General features: G+C 40.6%; 1 protein-coding gene across 2 annotated transcripts in view; it reads left to right on the top strand.

The window, feature by feature from the left end:
- Positions 1 to 14934, top strand: part of TADA2A (transcriptional adaptor 2A) — a 241860-nt gene that overhangs the window by 205018 nt on the left and 21908 nt on the right. For both annotated transcript variants that reach the window (XM_069226575.1, XM_069226576.1), the window contains 2 exons: positions 1556 to 1599; positions 3110 to 3183. In XM_069226575.1, coding sequence (XP_069082676.1) covers positions 1556 to 1599; positions 3110 to 3183 — 118 coding nt within the window. The remainder of the gene's footprint in view (positions 1 to 1555; positions 1600 to 3109; positions 3184 to 14934) is intronic.

The raw sequence follows: 14934 nt of genomic DNA on the forward strand, positions 1-14934 counted from the left end.
ATCGAGTCAAGAGCTGACTGTCTAGTATAGTTTTTCATTCTTCTGTGGTGGTGTTAAAAGTAAAACATGTTAATGTAATCCAATAGAAAATGCACAATGGTTGTCAAAGGACAAATCATATCATATATACATAGTAGAACTAAGAGCAGAAGTTCTGCCTCTGATGTTCTTTTTGCCTTCTGTAACATTAAGTTCCATTTTGAACCAAATAGACAATGCCCGCTACAGTGCTCAACATGCTGTGTGAAAGGAGATGCTGAATTGAGGATCTGAAGATATTGCACTGGTGTCTGTCTCGGAATGTCCACACCACTACAATTCATCACCAGGCTGTCGGAACACCAAAGCGGACAAACTAAGCAATCATCTCGTAAAATAACAATATTACTAGATCCTTAAGAACGTCTTTGCTGCATGGAAACGCCAGATTTTGATTTGTATGCCACTTCACACACATCTTGTGTTCCCAAAACCTTACTCCAAACTAAGTTCTCTTTTCATAGAAATACCTTTTTACACTTTTCCAGAAATATGTTTGATTCCAAGCTTGATCATCCAGCTGAAGCAGCACAGATCAAAAATAATCCTTATTACTACTGAGTAGGCATAGCAATGTTACGAGTATCATCTTTAATAAAACACACTGGCTGGATTTTCAGTCCGAAATGTCAAGTATTTTGTAATTCTCATTCTTCATGAATCGGAGTTCTCCATCACTGTTATTACTAAGTATTTCAGTTGTCAAAAGACCCTTCATGAAAAATCCAGATATATCTAGATCATCATTTAAAGTATGCATCTGTCCGTAGTGGTTTAGCATCCTCGAAGCAATTCATAGCTAGATTGATAGTTTCCAGTTTGTTGTCATAAAGCCGGCAGACCTCGTACAAGAATTCCTAGTTTTGATATGTTCAATCCTTACGGTCAAAAAATAAATGACTGACTCTGTTGTGCCTTCTGGAACAGTGCGACCTCTGGAATCCTTACATACACAGTGTTAAAATGTCACTAGATGGACAAACATGTTATTAGATCTAGTTCCTGCTTTTTCATTTTGGAGAGTTCTGAAGTGAGCTTTTCAGCTCAATTTGTTTGAACGTACGGACCTGAATTTGATGCTAATTAGTACTATTTACAAAGCTTCCTCTTATATGCATGATATTTTTTGATAACCTTCAAAATATGAAACTTTTTTTTTTACATATAATCAATTACGAAATTCCGTTTATTTGAAAATAAGTTACAGAGTAACATAACAAGTAACATAGCCAATGGCTAGGAAGTTAAATTACAATTTGGTAACCTATCTTTCTGAGATTTTCATTTGTGGCAATGGTGATCAAGTGTGGTCGTGTAAGTTGACTTGTTCATTTTAGGCCTTCTTGAACAGTCTATCTAGACCATTAAAGTTAGCCGGTTATCATCTTTGGACCCAAATATATATGTAGATTCTGCTATCAAAACTATACCAGAAACTAGCTTTGCATTGTGGAAGGAATCAGTAACCTTGTGTTTATTTCCATCTTAGCTTACAATATTTTTTAATATTTTGCAGTGATTCTGGTCTGGCACCACCAACGCCTTCATCTTCAAATTCAGGTAAGCAGATTTTTGATTTTAGTTGTGAAATTCGAGCATTGCTTTTACGGATGGGTGGCCTTTATTACCCTCTTGGATTTATCACTGATTCCTTTATAACAAGTGGGACAGCTAAACGCCGCTCCCAAGTGGGAATAGCCAGGCTGGCTCTGATATCCTTGCAGTTTTTCACAGTAGTACCAGAAATGGAAGCCCCTGTTGGTCATTGGTGGAACTCACACTTTACAGAACTTAATGTGAGAGGAAAAACAAGAAACCTTGTTCTGCTGAAACCCAAAGCAGAAAACATGCATTGCTGCACTTCACACTTCCATGTCAGCAGTTTAAATCTTTTTTTGTGTTAACAGGAATCATGAGGCTAAGGTTAGAAGCCTGAACAACACAGGTACTCACCCGTAATAAAGGCACACATTTACAAAAAAAAACAATACACGAAGAGTACTAGCAGAGTGTATTCTTCCTAATCAGTGATAGTAAAAAGAAGAAAATAACAGTTTTTTGAAACGTAAACTTAGACGTGACTCCAAGAGCAGTGGTCTTGTGCTATGAAAATGGCCTGACTAGCCACACTTTTTGTATGACTGGAGATTCTAACATTTCAGAGCCTTGAGGTTAAAAGGAAAATGTTATGAATGTACGTACATGTTTCTCATGTATGCCTGCAGTGTGATTCTGCAGATTTTCAAAACATACTATTTTATATTCCACAGAATAAAAATATATACATATGTCGGGGGCAGCTGTTATTTTTTTTTTTTTTTTTTTTACAAAAGTATGATAGTCAATTAACAATTTTAAAGTAAAAAATAAAGAATTTTGAAGGTAAGCCTGGGCTGTATTGCCTCTTGAACTTTGACCTCAGAAAAGATCAAATTGAATGCAAGACCTAGATAACTACATATGCCTGACCATTAGAAAACTAAATGTTTTTTTTTCTTTTTTTTAAACTTTGTGTACTGTTGTTTAGGTTCTTTTTTTGCCTTTTATGCTTTTACTGGGATCAGTTCTGGGCATGGTGAAGTTTATACGTTATAGCTTTTTAGTTGTTCTTTTTTGTATTGCCGTATCAGTTGCACTATAGTTAAGAGTGTTAATTACAGATAAATTATAATTACCTTTACTGATAACTTGTTGTTTAAAGAATTTGGTGTATAAGGACCAGAGTCTTCCACTGTGATTAATTAAATGCATGGTATATTTTTCCTTTTGTCTCAAAATAATTGCTTGGCACTAATTGAAAGTTCAAGGGAAATCAAAAATAATTAATATTAATCAGTGCATAGCTTTATTAGTATACGACTAAAGCTTTGTATGCATAACATTGGCATTTATTTATATAATATACCCAGCCAGGTTACAAACTTAATTATCATAAGGTGATTAGCAGAGGCACCGCCAGCATCCAATTTTGGTCCTTGCTGACGTTTCCATAATGTATTTTATTTACATTTCTTATACTAGGTACATGTCTGGGTTTGGAGAAATTATTTTGTATTGTTTTACATATTAGGTAGACGGAGTGCACCACCCCTGAATCTTACTGGTCTTCCAGGCACGGAAAGGCTGAATGAGAAGGAAAAAGAGGTATGACAAGGGACATTTCTTCTGTAAATCGCAAGATCTCATGGGTGGGCAGATAGACATAATTTTCCAGTACGACTTCTTAGCTGTGCATGCCACCTCTTCCTGTAAATATTCCTGTTAGATTTTGAGAGCAGTGAATGTTGATTAGCAGCATGAATCTGTCAGAGTCACGTGATGAAGGATAAAGCTCTGAATAATTAAGGAGGCTAATAAGCCCAAACGCCTCTGGAACCACCATGCCAATGTTAGATGATGACTTGAAATAAAGTGCTCAATCCCCTGCTTCAAGTATACCGCCAGATCTAAAAATGCAAAACCTAAAAAGTATCTATCAGCGCTCCTCTGAGATGGAGAATGAGATTTTCTAGTTGATGTGTAGACTGATGACTGACTAACGACTTGAGTCACCTGGTCTCTCCAGGAGGCAAAAATGTTAAAATTTGCACAGATCATGTTGCTTCATTCTAAATATTGTGACCTTTTTATGGCTTTCCAAACATAGTATGTCAAAGAAAAACATCGTTTCTTTCAGTGGTAGACTACTGAGCATGATGGGCCTATATTCACCTCTTACCTCTGCTGCAGAGCTTGAGAGACTTAATACCATTAAAAATGTGCCTATGGTATTGCAACGGCTTACATTTCAGTGTTGCAAAATTCCTGAGTGAAGAAGTTAGAAGTGCAGCCATGCTTATCTACGAGTTTGGATGTTCAGCTAGTCACAGATAGAACTCTGCAGTATTACTGTGAGAATGCAAATGGGCCAGGGTGAAGGCGTAGCAGAAGGTGTTGTGAACTAGGAAGGTACAATAGAGTACTGGGCCTTGGGATAAAAAGAGGGCGAATTTAAGAAGAAAAGTGGGTTTTCACTAGGTAATTGAACATTTGATCTCCTGTGGCAACAAGATGGATGATGGGAAGACTTAGATTAGGGACCAGGAATTTGGATGGAAAAAAAGATATCAGCCTGGTGTCCTGCTTCTTCTTCAACATTGGTGCTACTTCAGACTTTAGTTTTGCAGTGTGAATCTTTTCAGATTCACATTCTGTGCATTATTCTGCCATCTAGTGTTTGGGTCTGGTATTCTCCTATTTGTAGTCCTTCTTCTCTCTTTTTTTGCTTTGCTTTTGGACAATTTGGTATCTTATCCTGCCTCCTCTGACATCATACGCCATCCCTGGAAGCTCCCACGTGTGTCACCATCTTCAGATTCTCTTTTTCCACTGTTGGGTCTGGAAGCATTGCTGTAGGTTCTCCAATCTATGAAGAAAAGAAGTTTTGGATGAAGTTCGAGAATACACCAAAGAAGTCTACCAAGAAGGTACCAGAGAAGGTGACATCGATTGCATACGTAGAGACCATATTGGAGAATGCCCGGACAGGGGGACCCCTGTTCCGTGCCGTATGAGGACACACAGTTCCAATTCTGCCTGAAGTGCCACCACAAATTTGCACAGAAAGCCATCAGGCGTGTAACCTTTGCCTCCAGATAGACCACAAGAGCTATGAGTGCGACACCTGTGTGGGTGTCAAGCTGAAGACCTTAAGGACGGTAGACGGAGACAGGCTCACTACATCATGCAGAGCCAAACGCAGACTCCATTGCTTAAAGACTTGGGGTTGTCAAAAGTAACAACAAGGAAAACATTATTGAAGGGTCAGAAGTAGAAGGCTCGGACGCTGAGACATGAGTTTTCTAAGTTGTGAGGGAACATCAGAAATCGAAAGAAAAGAGACCTCGGGTAACTTCGAAAAAAACAGAGGTGGTGACTCTAAGATCTCAGAGTCTAGAACACTGAAAGCTGCCTCAGTGCCGGCAAAGGTCAGCAGACACACAAAGAACCCCTAGTGTTCCACACCAAGGATACCACAGGTGGCCGACCACATGAAAAAACAACAATGTCGAAAGACGACTGGAGTCAAGACGTGAAAAATGATAAAACTTAGAATACATCAAAAAGGACAACATGCGGAACACCATTGAAGAATACTTCGAAAAGATCTCCGATGGTGCTCGACCCCCGAAGAAATAGCTGCACTTCTGCAAAAGAAAAAAGGTTTTGTTGCTTTCATTCAGGAATTCAGAATCATTCAAAAGCCTGCAATACTGAAAGAGTAAGCAGAAAAGGAAGTTAAAGAGTTAGACTCCCCCTGCAGCCCCCCCCATTTGACACCCGAGCCACAGGAGGAGGAAGAAGAACATCAGCTCTTCCTTACGAAAGAGGAGGCCTAGAGCATGTGCATGTTTCCAGAACACTAAGGGAATCAGAGTATGTGGAAACCCAGTGGCAGAACAAAGACAGATTTCCCTGAAAAGAGAGTGGGCACTTACCCGTCGAGGTCATCGGCTCCGTATGACTTTACAACGTATGCTCAGCTGGTAAAAAGGGCAGCAAATAAATATGGAGTTCAATTATAGGAGACAAATCACAATCCGGCTTCCTCCTGGAAACTCTCCTGCCTTCTCCAACCAAGAACCAGTTCTTGCCAATGCTACCCAGCATTCTGGATCAAGAAAGCAAAGCCTTTAAGGAGCCTGCAATGTGCAGAGAAGTCATACTGAGGGCAGAGAAACAATAACTCCTCAAAGGATCCGCTTTATATTAAGGGAACAGTGCCAGCTGACTCCATTATCGCAGCTACAGCTAGAAAAAGGGCAAACATCCCAACAACTTCGGGACCACCACTGGACAAGGAGAGCAAAAAAATGGATATGCTGGGCAGAAAATTTGAGAGAGGGGCGGCTACCCAGTGGAGAAAAGCCAAATCTCTCCTTAATAGATATGCATACCAACACTGGGATGAGATGGCAAAGCTGATGAAGCACTTGCCCAAACAGTACGATGAGAGAGCATCTTCCCTTGTAGAGGAGGGGAAAAAATGTTGCACGTTCCATGGTAGCGCAGTTGATGAAACCCTTTCAATTAAAAAAAAAAAAGACAATTAAATGGCCAAGTCTATGGGAGCCTTGCAATTCTGAGGGAATCTACAGAGAGGAACACCAATGGTCAGAAAAACAGAAGGAAGAGGAACTTTTGTCTGGAAAAAACATCACATCAGAGTTTTCAAAGTACAAGCCAAGCCCAGACACCTTCACAGCAGTGGCAGTATCAGACACAGGGACACCAGCAAACCAGCCCTTTCAGGGACGTGCATGTGAAAGAGCACAGCATCCTCCGGGAATTGACTTTGCAAGTCTTCAAATCCTCTTACACACAACACCAGGGGAGGCATGATAAAGATCTTCCCTTAGGAGTGGAGGAAGCTGACATCAGACAATTGACTACTAAATATTGTAACATTTGAATATTGCACACAGCTGATAAGACACTGTCAGTAAAGGGACTAAAATGGTCTGCTCAAAAGAAGAAACATCCAGTCTACTCACATAAGGTAGAGGAATTGCTGGGAAAGAGGGCCATAGAAAGGATGGCCAAGAAAGTGATCAATCAGGCAAATTACTCAACATATTTAATGATTCCAAAACAGAACTGAACTCTTCGTCCGATACTAGTTCTCAAATTCATAAACATGGTAATAAAAATTAAAAAATTCAAGATGACAAGAGTGCAGGAAGTCAAGCCGCAGTTACAAAAGAGAGATTACATGGCAACTATAGACCTAAAAGATGCTTATGTGCACATTTTAAGGAATCACAGACACAAGAAATACTTGTGCTTTGTATTCAACAATGTATGTTATCAATTCAAGATACTGGTCTTTGGGATAAAATCTGCCCCAAGAGTTTTTACAAAATGTCTAGCAGCAGTAACAGGGTACTTCAGAAGACAAGGGATACATGTATACCCTTACTTAGATGATTGGTTAATAAGAGCAAATTCTTCCAGCAAATATCACAGGGACACACATAGGGTGTTAGCAACTCTTTACAGGCTGAGGTTTGCAATAAACATTGAAAAATCATCAGCATTACCAGAACAGGAAAATCATTTTTGTAGAAGCAAGAATAAACACAACAGAGGCAAAAGCTTACCCTTGCGAGAAAAGAATTGCATCCATGTTTCAAGAAACTTGCCAAAACCATAAAGGGCAGTCTATGACAGCGAGGACTTGGTTGGGGGGGGGGGGGGGGGTAAATACTGGGAAAGATGGCCTCCTACAGCCCTCTCATCCCAAATGCAAAGCTACAGATGAGACGATTCAAGAATGGGTATAAAGCCAATGGCCACAAGCCACTGGAAGTGAGAGGATCTAGTGGTTGTCACGCAAAAAGTACAGGAAGAGATGGTGTGGTGCAATAGATCATATTTGACAACCAGAAGCCAATTTTTACAACCTATAGTATCCATTACCACAGACACCTCACTTATGGGCAGTGGAGCACATATGGGGACACACTCGAGGTCTGAGGTGTATGGAAGGACCATGAAACGGTACCACATATTAATGTTCTTGAACTCAAAACTGTGTTCCTAGCCTTAAAAGTATCTCAGAGAGAGTTGTGGGGAAAATCTCTGTTAGTCCAAACAGACAGCACAACAGTGTTTTATCTCAACAAGCACAGAGGAACACAATCCTTTGTTCTGTCAAGACTAGTTCAGGAATTATGGAAGTGGGCAAATCAGAGACAAACTATTGCTTTATCTTCTAGGGAAAGACAATGTCAAGGCTAAGCACTCACAGGAGTGGGAACTCAGTGAAGCAGTTCTCAAACAGATATTGAAACAGTGGGAACCACCAAAAATAGATCTATTGACGACAACAGCAAATGCAAAATGGCAGTACTTTGCACCCAGACATCGACACCACTCATCCCAGGGGAGTGCTCTGTCAATACACTGGTCAGGGATAGTTGCATACACTTTCCCCCGTACCTCTATTACACAGGGTAATCAACAAATGCAAACATTCCAACGTGACGCTGATACTCATTGAGGCCCAATGGACAATATACACCTGGTACTCAGACATAACAGAGATGGCGCAGGGAAACCTTCCGTAACTACCACAATGACATGACCTGCTGTCAATGGACAGGGGAAGATTTCTGCACCCAGAACAGAAGGTTTCAGTTTTACAGCATGGCTCCTGAAGATATAGAATGTTGTCACCTAGGGTTACCAGAAAATACAATCTCCATTCTCAGAGAAGCAATAAAGTCAAGAACAGGCAAGTGTTACATAGCTAAATGGGAAAAATACTCTGATGCCAAAATTGGGAGCTATTACAGGACAACACAAAGGATGCTACAGTTCTCAAGTACCTTACGCACCTTGTTGACTGTAAACTTACTTATTCTTCTTTAAAAGTACATTTGGCAATAAAAGTGGCCTACACAAAAAGTAATATATAAAGGACTTTCTTAAGGTAACCTTTAATAAAGATGTTCCTGAAGGGAGCTAAAAGGGTTGCACCATCTAAACGGGTGCTACCTCCCTACAAGGAATTTAAACCTGGTACTATCACAGCTTATGTAAAATCCTTTTAAACCTTTACACAAGGCCTCACTAAAAATGCGCACTCTGAAGACAGCATTCCTGGTTACGATGACATCACTGCGCAGGGTAAGTGAACTACAGGCACTTACAATACAAGAGCCATACTTGCAAATCCACAAGGACAGAATTGTCTTGAGAACAGGTACTCAATTTCTGCCTAAAGTAATTTCACATTTCCCCATAAACCAGTCAGTCCCGATATGACGATTATTCCAGGGACCCAAGGATCAGGCGGTAAGAGCTTTACATAAACTGGACACAAGAAGGGTGATCATATACTACATAGAAAAGACAAAGGCAAGAAGAAAGACAAAGCAGTTGTTTGTGTGATCTGCAGACAACAAATCTCTAAATGGATTTCAACGACAATACAGCTGTGTCACTCAAATGCAGGAATAAAGTTAGTTTCCAAACCAAAGGCGCACTCTACATGCAAAAAGGAGCAACAATAGCCTTTCTAGCAAATACACATTTGCAAGACATTTGCATGGCAGCAACTTGTTCATCGAGCACACTTTTACGAAACATTATTCAAAAAAGCTCAAGTGGGACAAAAAAATATTAAAACATCTATTTATAAATTCAAGCTTATCTTCATCCCAACCTCCATAAGTTTAACAAACTGCTACAAAAACAGTGCATAGCATGTGAATCCAAAAAAGATTCTTGCTGCAAAACGAAATACTTTCTTACGTGTAGGTATAGTTTTGCAGCTTTAAGAATTTTGTGACCAGTGTAGCTCCCCTAGAAGATAGGAAAGGTTTTAAAAAAGGCGACCATGCGTGGGAGGTTCCGGGGAGGGCGTATGACATCAGATAAGGCTGCATAAGATACTAAATGGTAGAATTATCGATACCCAAAAACTAAAATTGAAGAGAAGGACTACAGATAAAAGGAGAATTCCAGATCCAACCACTAGATGGCGGAATAATGCACAGCGTGTGAATCCAGAAAATTCTTTGAGCTGCAAAACTATACCTACAGGTGAGAAACTATTTTGTTTACTAGACTTGTGACCACGCAAGCTGCCCTACTTATAAGGGAAAGCCAGGGAATGGACCCAGTTGTACCTCCTGTGGCCTTCTTGCACATAAGAATTGTCACAATTCAGATCTATGGTGATTGAGTGTGATTATAGGCCCAAGTCATCAACTTTCCTTTTTTTCCAGAAAGGATGATGCCAAAAAGAGGATATTAGAAATGATAAAGAAACTTAAATCAAACAATATCTTATTGTTAGTCCTTGCTATTGTTCATCTTTGGGTCCCATTTGAAAATGATATGCAAGAATAATAAATTTAAGGCATTGTAAGTGGGCAAATGAAAGTGCTGTGGAGAAGTGTCACCAGAAGTTTTGTGGGGTTAATAAATCCATGGACATGACATCAGTGGAGAGATGTCAGTGTAGAGGAGCGTGGGGGGATTGGGGGGGGTGGGGGGAGAGGGCAGCTCTTCCTGGTGGGAAAGAAAAGGCCATCAAGCCTCTTTAATTGAGGCCTCTAAACCCATGGATGGTACCTATAGTCACCCAGAAGGAGGAAGTTTAGGTACCTCACACGTCTGGCCTCCAATGTAGGTCCCGAAGAGAATTCAGATGAAATCCACAATGTTAGAAACATGAAGTATGGCCTCCCGTTTCTGAGGCAAACTTCAGCTAACAATCCCAGTTGCAACATCAAATGGTGATCTATGTAGCAGTGCTTCATCTGACCACTTAACAACTTTAGTCACTTCGCTCAATGGCAGTGCTGAACGTGAAAGAAACAATTCAGCATCAAAATATTCAAGTAAAGCAGCCCTTAAATAGGTTTAGTACTTGCCCACCCAGACCCTGCCTAGAAACCAAATAGGCAAATGCGTCTATTTGAAAGCCACTAAATAAAGCAGAGGTCTTCAATTTTATTTGGTCCGCCCCTCCCTAAGCAAAACGTTTTGAAGTCAGTCCCCCGCCTAAACTTTGTCAAGGATTGGGTGAGCGTGAAGGAAAGGGCTGAGCGCAGGAGGCATGGTTTATGAGATAATTCAGGAGTTCTTTTTCTGTAGCTCATAAACCATACTAAACATGAGACTTATAAAACAGCAAATCCATAAAACAAAGTTATTGACCCAATATCTCTAATTGTGGTGTTTTGAGCCCCTCACACTCCTGGACCCCAGTTCTGCCTCTTATGCCCCTATGATACTATGCCGGACCATCACTCCAATATTGAAACAGACCCTCTGTCCCTTTCAGAAAAAAGAGCTCCCACGGTCTGACTCCCTTTTTCCTGCAAAGGTGCCCTCAGTGGTAATGCTAGAAAGGAAAATAAGTTGCCATGCCCCCTTTTTAAAGTGAGACATTCATAATTGTGATGTAGTGGGCCTTTCTGGCTCCTGGGCCCCAGTGCTGCTGCACCTGCTTCACTACTTTTACCTACTACCTTGCAAAGTGGGCAGTGAACTCTGCCTTTTGTTAAAAACATGCACTCCCATCTAGCCCCCCCCCCCTTCTCTGCCACCCCTCTGAGGCCAGACAAAGGTGTCTCCACTGATTTAATCTTTCCCTCCTGTGGGCCATTGCTTCTAAGCCCAACTCAACGGGTGTGCAGGGGACCCTAATGCAAGCGAGGAAGGATAGTAAACAGCCATAATTAAAATGTAGTTGGCTCTTCATACTTCTGGGCCCTAATGCCACTGTACCTGCAGTACCAATGATTCTTTCTGCCCCTTTGTGTTAACAAGCAGCAAGGGTGACCTGAGCTAGTGCTAACAAGGAAAATGGGCCCGCATTCCACTTCATGGTAAGACAACCATAATTGAGCAGCAGTGGCCACTTACACACCTGGCAGCAGTACCTGCTGCACTGATGGATGGCCTTTTTTAAAAGAAATAAAGCTTCCTCACATTATCCCCTTCCTTTGGGTATCTCTCGGAGGAAGCAGGCACTTGCCATTCGTAAACATAAAAGTAAGCCCACACACAGTGCTTCCTCTTCTGGCCCGTCTCTTTGACAATATCTGTGAATCTAGCTTTTTTCCTCTTTCTCCGGGACAATTACTCTTAGGCCCCAGGGGTTGAGAGGATTAGGGCTCTGCATCTGATTACAACCCTGTTGGCCTCCTCCTTGCCTGGCCTTAGCTTTTACAAACACAACTGCTCCTGAATCGTTAATGCTGACTTTGAGGTACCTCTGCCTGAAAGCGATTTCGGGGTGGTAGTGAAGAGTTAAGAAACAAACCTTCTTACCAGCCATTAATTGAGGCTCTTAAAGCCAGGGCCACTGGAATTATGAACTTCAGAGGCAGAGGTATTTTTCACATAGTTATGGGTTTACCACATTTGCTACATAACCCATCATCTGCTGAATAATCTGCAGATTTTAACTAAATTCTGATTCTATCTCAAACGAATCAAAAGTTATATAAAACGTGGCGACGTATTCTGGAACAGTACAAGGCCCTTCATAAAGGTTGATTGGTCTTTTGCAATTGCTTATTGCTATATTTGGGTGTTAACTTGGCACTAATGAGGTATAATATTTAGCCTGACAATGTTACCATGAGTAAAAATGACAAAATAATGAAGTAATGCTAAACACAAAAGGTGACGCATTATGCCGCATAATTTACCTTTTCTTGGTACATTACTGAGTCCACCCTGCTGCATAATTTGGTCCTTTCCTGCCACATAATTCTAGTCGGCCTGGTTAAAGCTTCATGGTGATTTATTCTTTTTGAGAGGTAACGAAGGGGTATCATCAGCCGAGTTCTGGCATAATGAAGATGATATCAAATTGCTTGCATTAGGTACGGTCTAATTACTTATTATTAAAAACTATATGTTGTAGGAGCTTGTTTTATCACAAACACTACATTTTGCAGCAGCGTAGCTTAGACTGTACGTAATGCAAGGTTAAAATAATAACTTACAAATTCACAGTGCTATCATAGACTGGGACCTTGCAGCACTATAGGTACAAAGGTCACTATTCCCTAGTGTGCCAACTAGAGTTCAAATATGTGTTACTCAGGTTATATATATATATATATTTATATATATATATATATTTCGCAGTTCTTCTAAAACCATATAGAAGATTACCCGGACAGCAAATGGAAGTCCAAAAATACTTTAATCACCAATGCTTCCTCCCAGTTATATATATATACACATACACACACACACACACACACACACACACACACACACACAAGCTGACAGTGAAACCCAAAATATTCAGACTATTTAGTTAATTTCCTTGTAGCCACCTTGTGACACTCCTTTTAGCCCCCAGCCCCCACCTCACTCCGAATCACAGTTCCCATTAGTTTAATCCACTTTTCAAGGGCTGCGTGTAAATGATGACAGCCTGGAAATGCCGCAAATTAAGAAGGCTCCAGTTCCAGGCCGTCTTCATTTACATGTAAATGCAGAGGCATTCTCACCCTCCTTAGAAACCATCCACGCCTCCCACAATTTGAAGTCCTCTGAAATAAAGGAATGTGTGAGAAATTAAGAGATGGATATAAACAAGCTATATAAAGGATCATTTGCGGCTTGACGCTTCTCCTGATCACTAACTTGATCCTGCAACTTCTATCTATTTCATTACTGAAGATTTCAGATCACAACCAGGAGAAAAACATCATGTTCAGAGAGTTGACAGCCCCAGTCTAAGTATTTGCTATTGAATACCTGTCTCGAACTTTGAGTTTAGTCATTCGTTGTGTGGAATGTACCTTCTGTTATTGAAGGAACAGTCTTCTGAAAGATTAGCAACCATCTAGAAGAACTTCAGAAATGCTGAAAAGGTCGAGTGTAAACAGATGAAGATGGTTGGAAAACACTAGGGGCTTGATTTGGAACTTGGCGGGAGGGTTACTCGGTCACAGCGTTGACAGATATCCTGCCTGCCAAAATCTAAATCCCATTATATTCTATGGGATTTAGTTTTCGGCGAACAGGATATCTGTCACCGTTGTGACGGAGCAACCCTTCCGGCGAGTTGTGAACCAGGCCCTAGGTTATTAGACTTGGAGAACAATTACTCAATCTGGAATTGTAGCCGGTAATACTGTCAAATATAGAAATTGTGCAACAATAAACAAAACACGAGTAAGTAATGCCAAGCAGGAATAATATATAATCTCAAACGCTGCTACAATGTAAGTAATATGGTGCAGAGCTCCTAAATCCTCCTCTGTGTGACTGCCCAGACAATGCAGATTAAATAGAACAGCAGCAAAATAGGAGCTAAGATGGCCTAATGGGAGCCTGTTGCCCATGCCCCCACTGAAGGCCGCTACATGTGAAGACCAGCGCAAATGTCCTCTGGCTTAATGACAGGCAAGAAATAGCATGTATGGCATTCTAATAGCATGTCCCTTTTGCATGGCACCAGCATGGGCTGCTTCACATTGTTTTTGGAAGCATGATTCTGGACATGTCTTCTAAAAAAAAAAAAGATGCATCTTTTGTCCAGGAAGATCTGGATAATGGGTTTGTTGGAAGCCTGACTTGGCATATGCTCCCCAGAACCCAAGTATTTAAGCTTCCATTTGGGAAGATCAGAGAGTAGGAAGAAAAAGTAAAGGAAAATTCCCCTCATGCTGAGTCCTGGCAATCTTAACTCTTGCTCATTTGCTTGCTTCAACCTTGCATGCCTAAAAACAACATGAGAGGGAGGAGACCAGTAGTTGGACAAAATGAAGCATCCAAATTCTTTCAAAATGACAGCATTCTATTTTATTAGACGCGTTTTTGATAACCAGGGGTAAAGGCCCAGTATTTATGGCATCTGAAGGGGTCAACTTGTAAACGTGCCCTAAGAGTATAGGAGCCACCATTTAAACCTATTCTGGACACAGCCACAAGATGGTACGTCTCTCTAAGATATGTAAATCAATGAACCACATCAAGCTATAAACCTTTGCTGATAGCTGTCCAAAGTTCTTGCTCATGGATACGATAAAGATTCGATAAGATTTGATAAACTGTTAATTGTTTATGTTGCTGTTTATTTCAGCATACATCACAACATAAACAATTATTAACGGTTTATCAACTTTCAAACACACATTATTATAAAAAAATTCTAATATTTATAATCCAGTTAGATAGTAAGATAGAATGCAAAAGAAGAAAAAAAGGCGAAGCCGACTGGCTTTGCAAATGCTTGTTTTTTGTGCTTTCATCCTCCTTCGAGTTTGTGGTGGAAACTGGTGTGAAACCCATGGTGGATCCCAGAAAACTAGATACAATTCTGAAATCAGTAAGGGGTCATTTATGTAGATCCTTCAAGGCTTTCCCAAA

This window comes from Pleurodeles waltl, chromosome 3_2, assembly GCF_031143425.1.
Source record: "Pleurodeles waltl isolate 20211129_DDA chromosome 3_2, aPleWal1.hap1.20221129, whole genome shotgun sequence".
Classification (NCBI taxonomy): Eukaryota; Metazoa; Chordata; class Amphibia; order Caudata; family Salamandridae; genus Pleurodeles; species Pleurodeles waltl.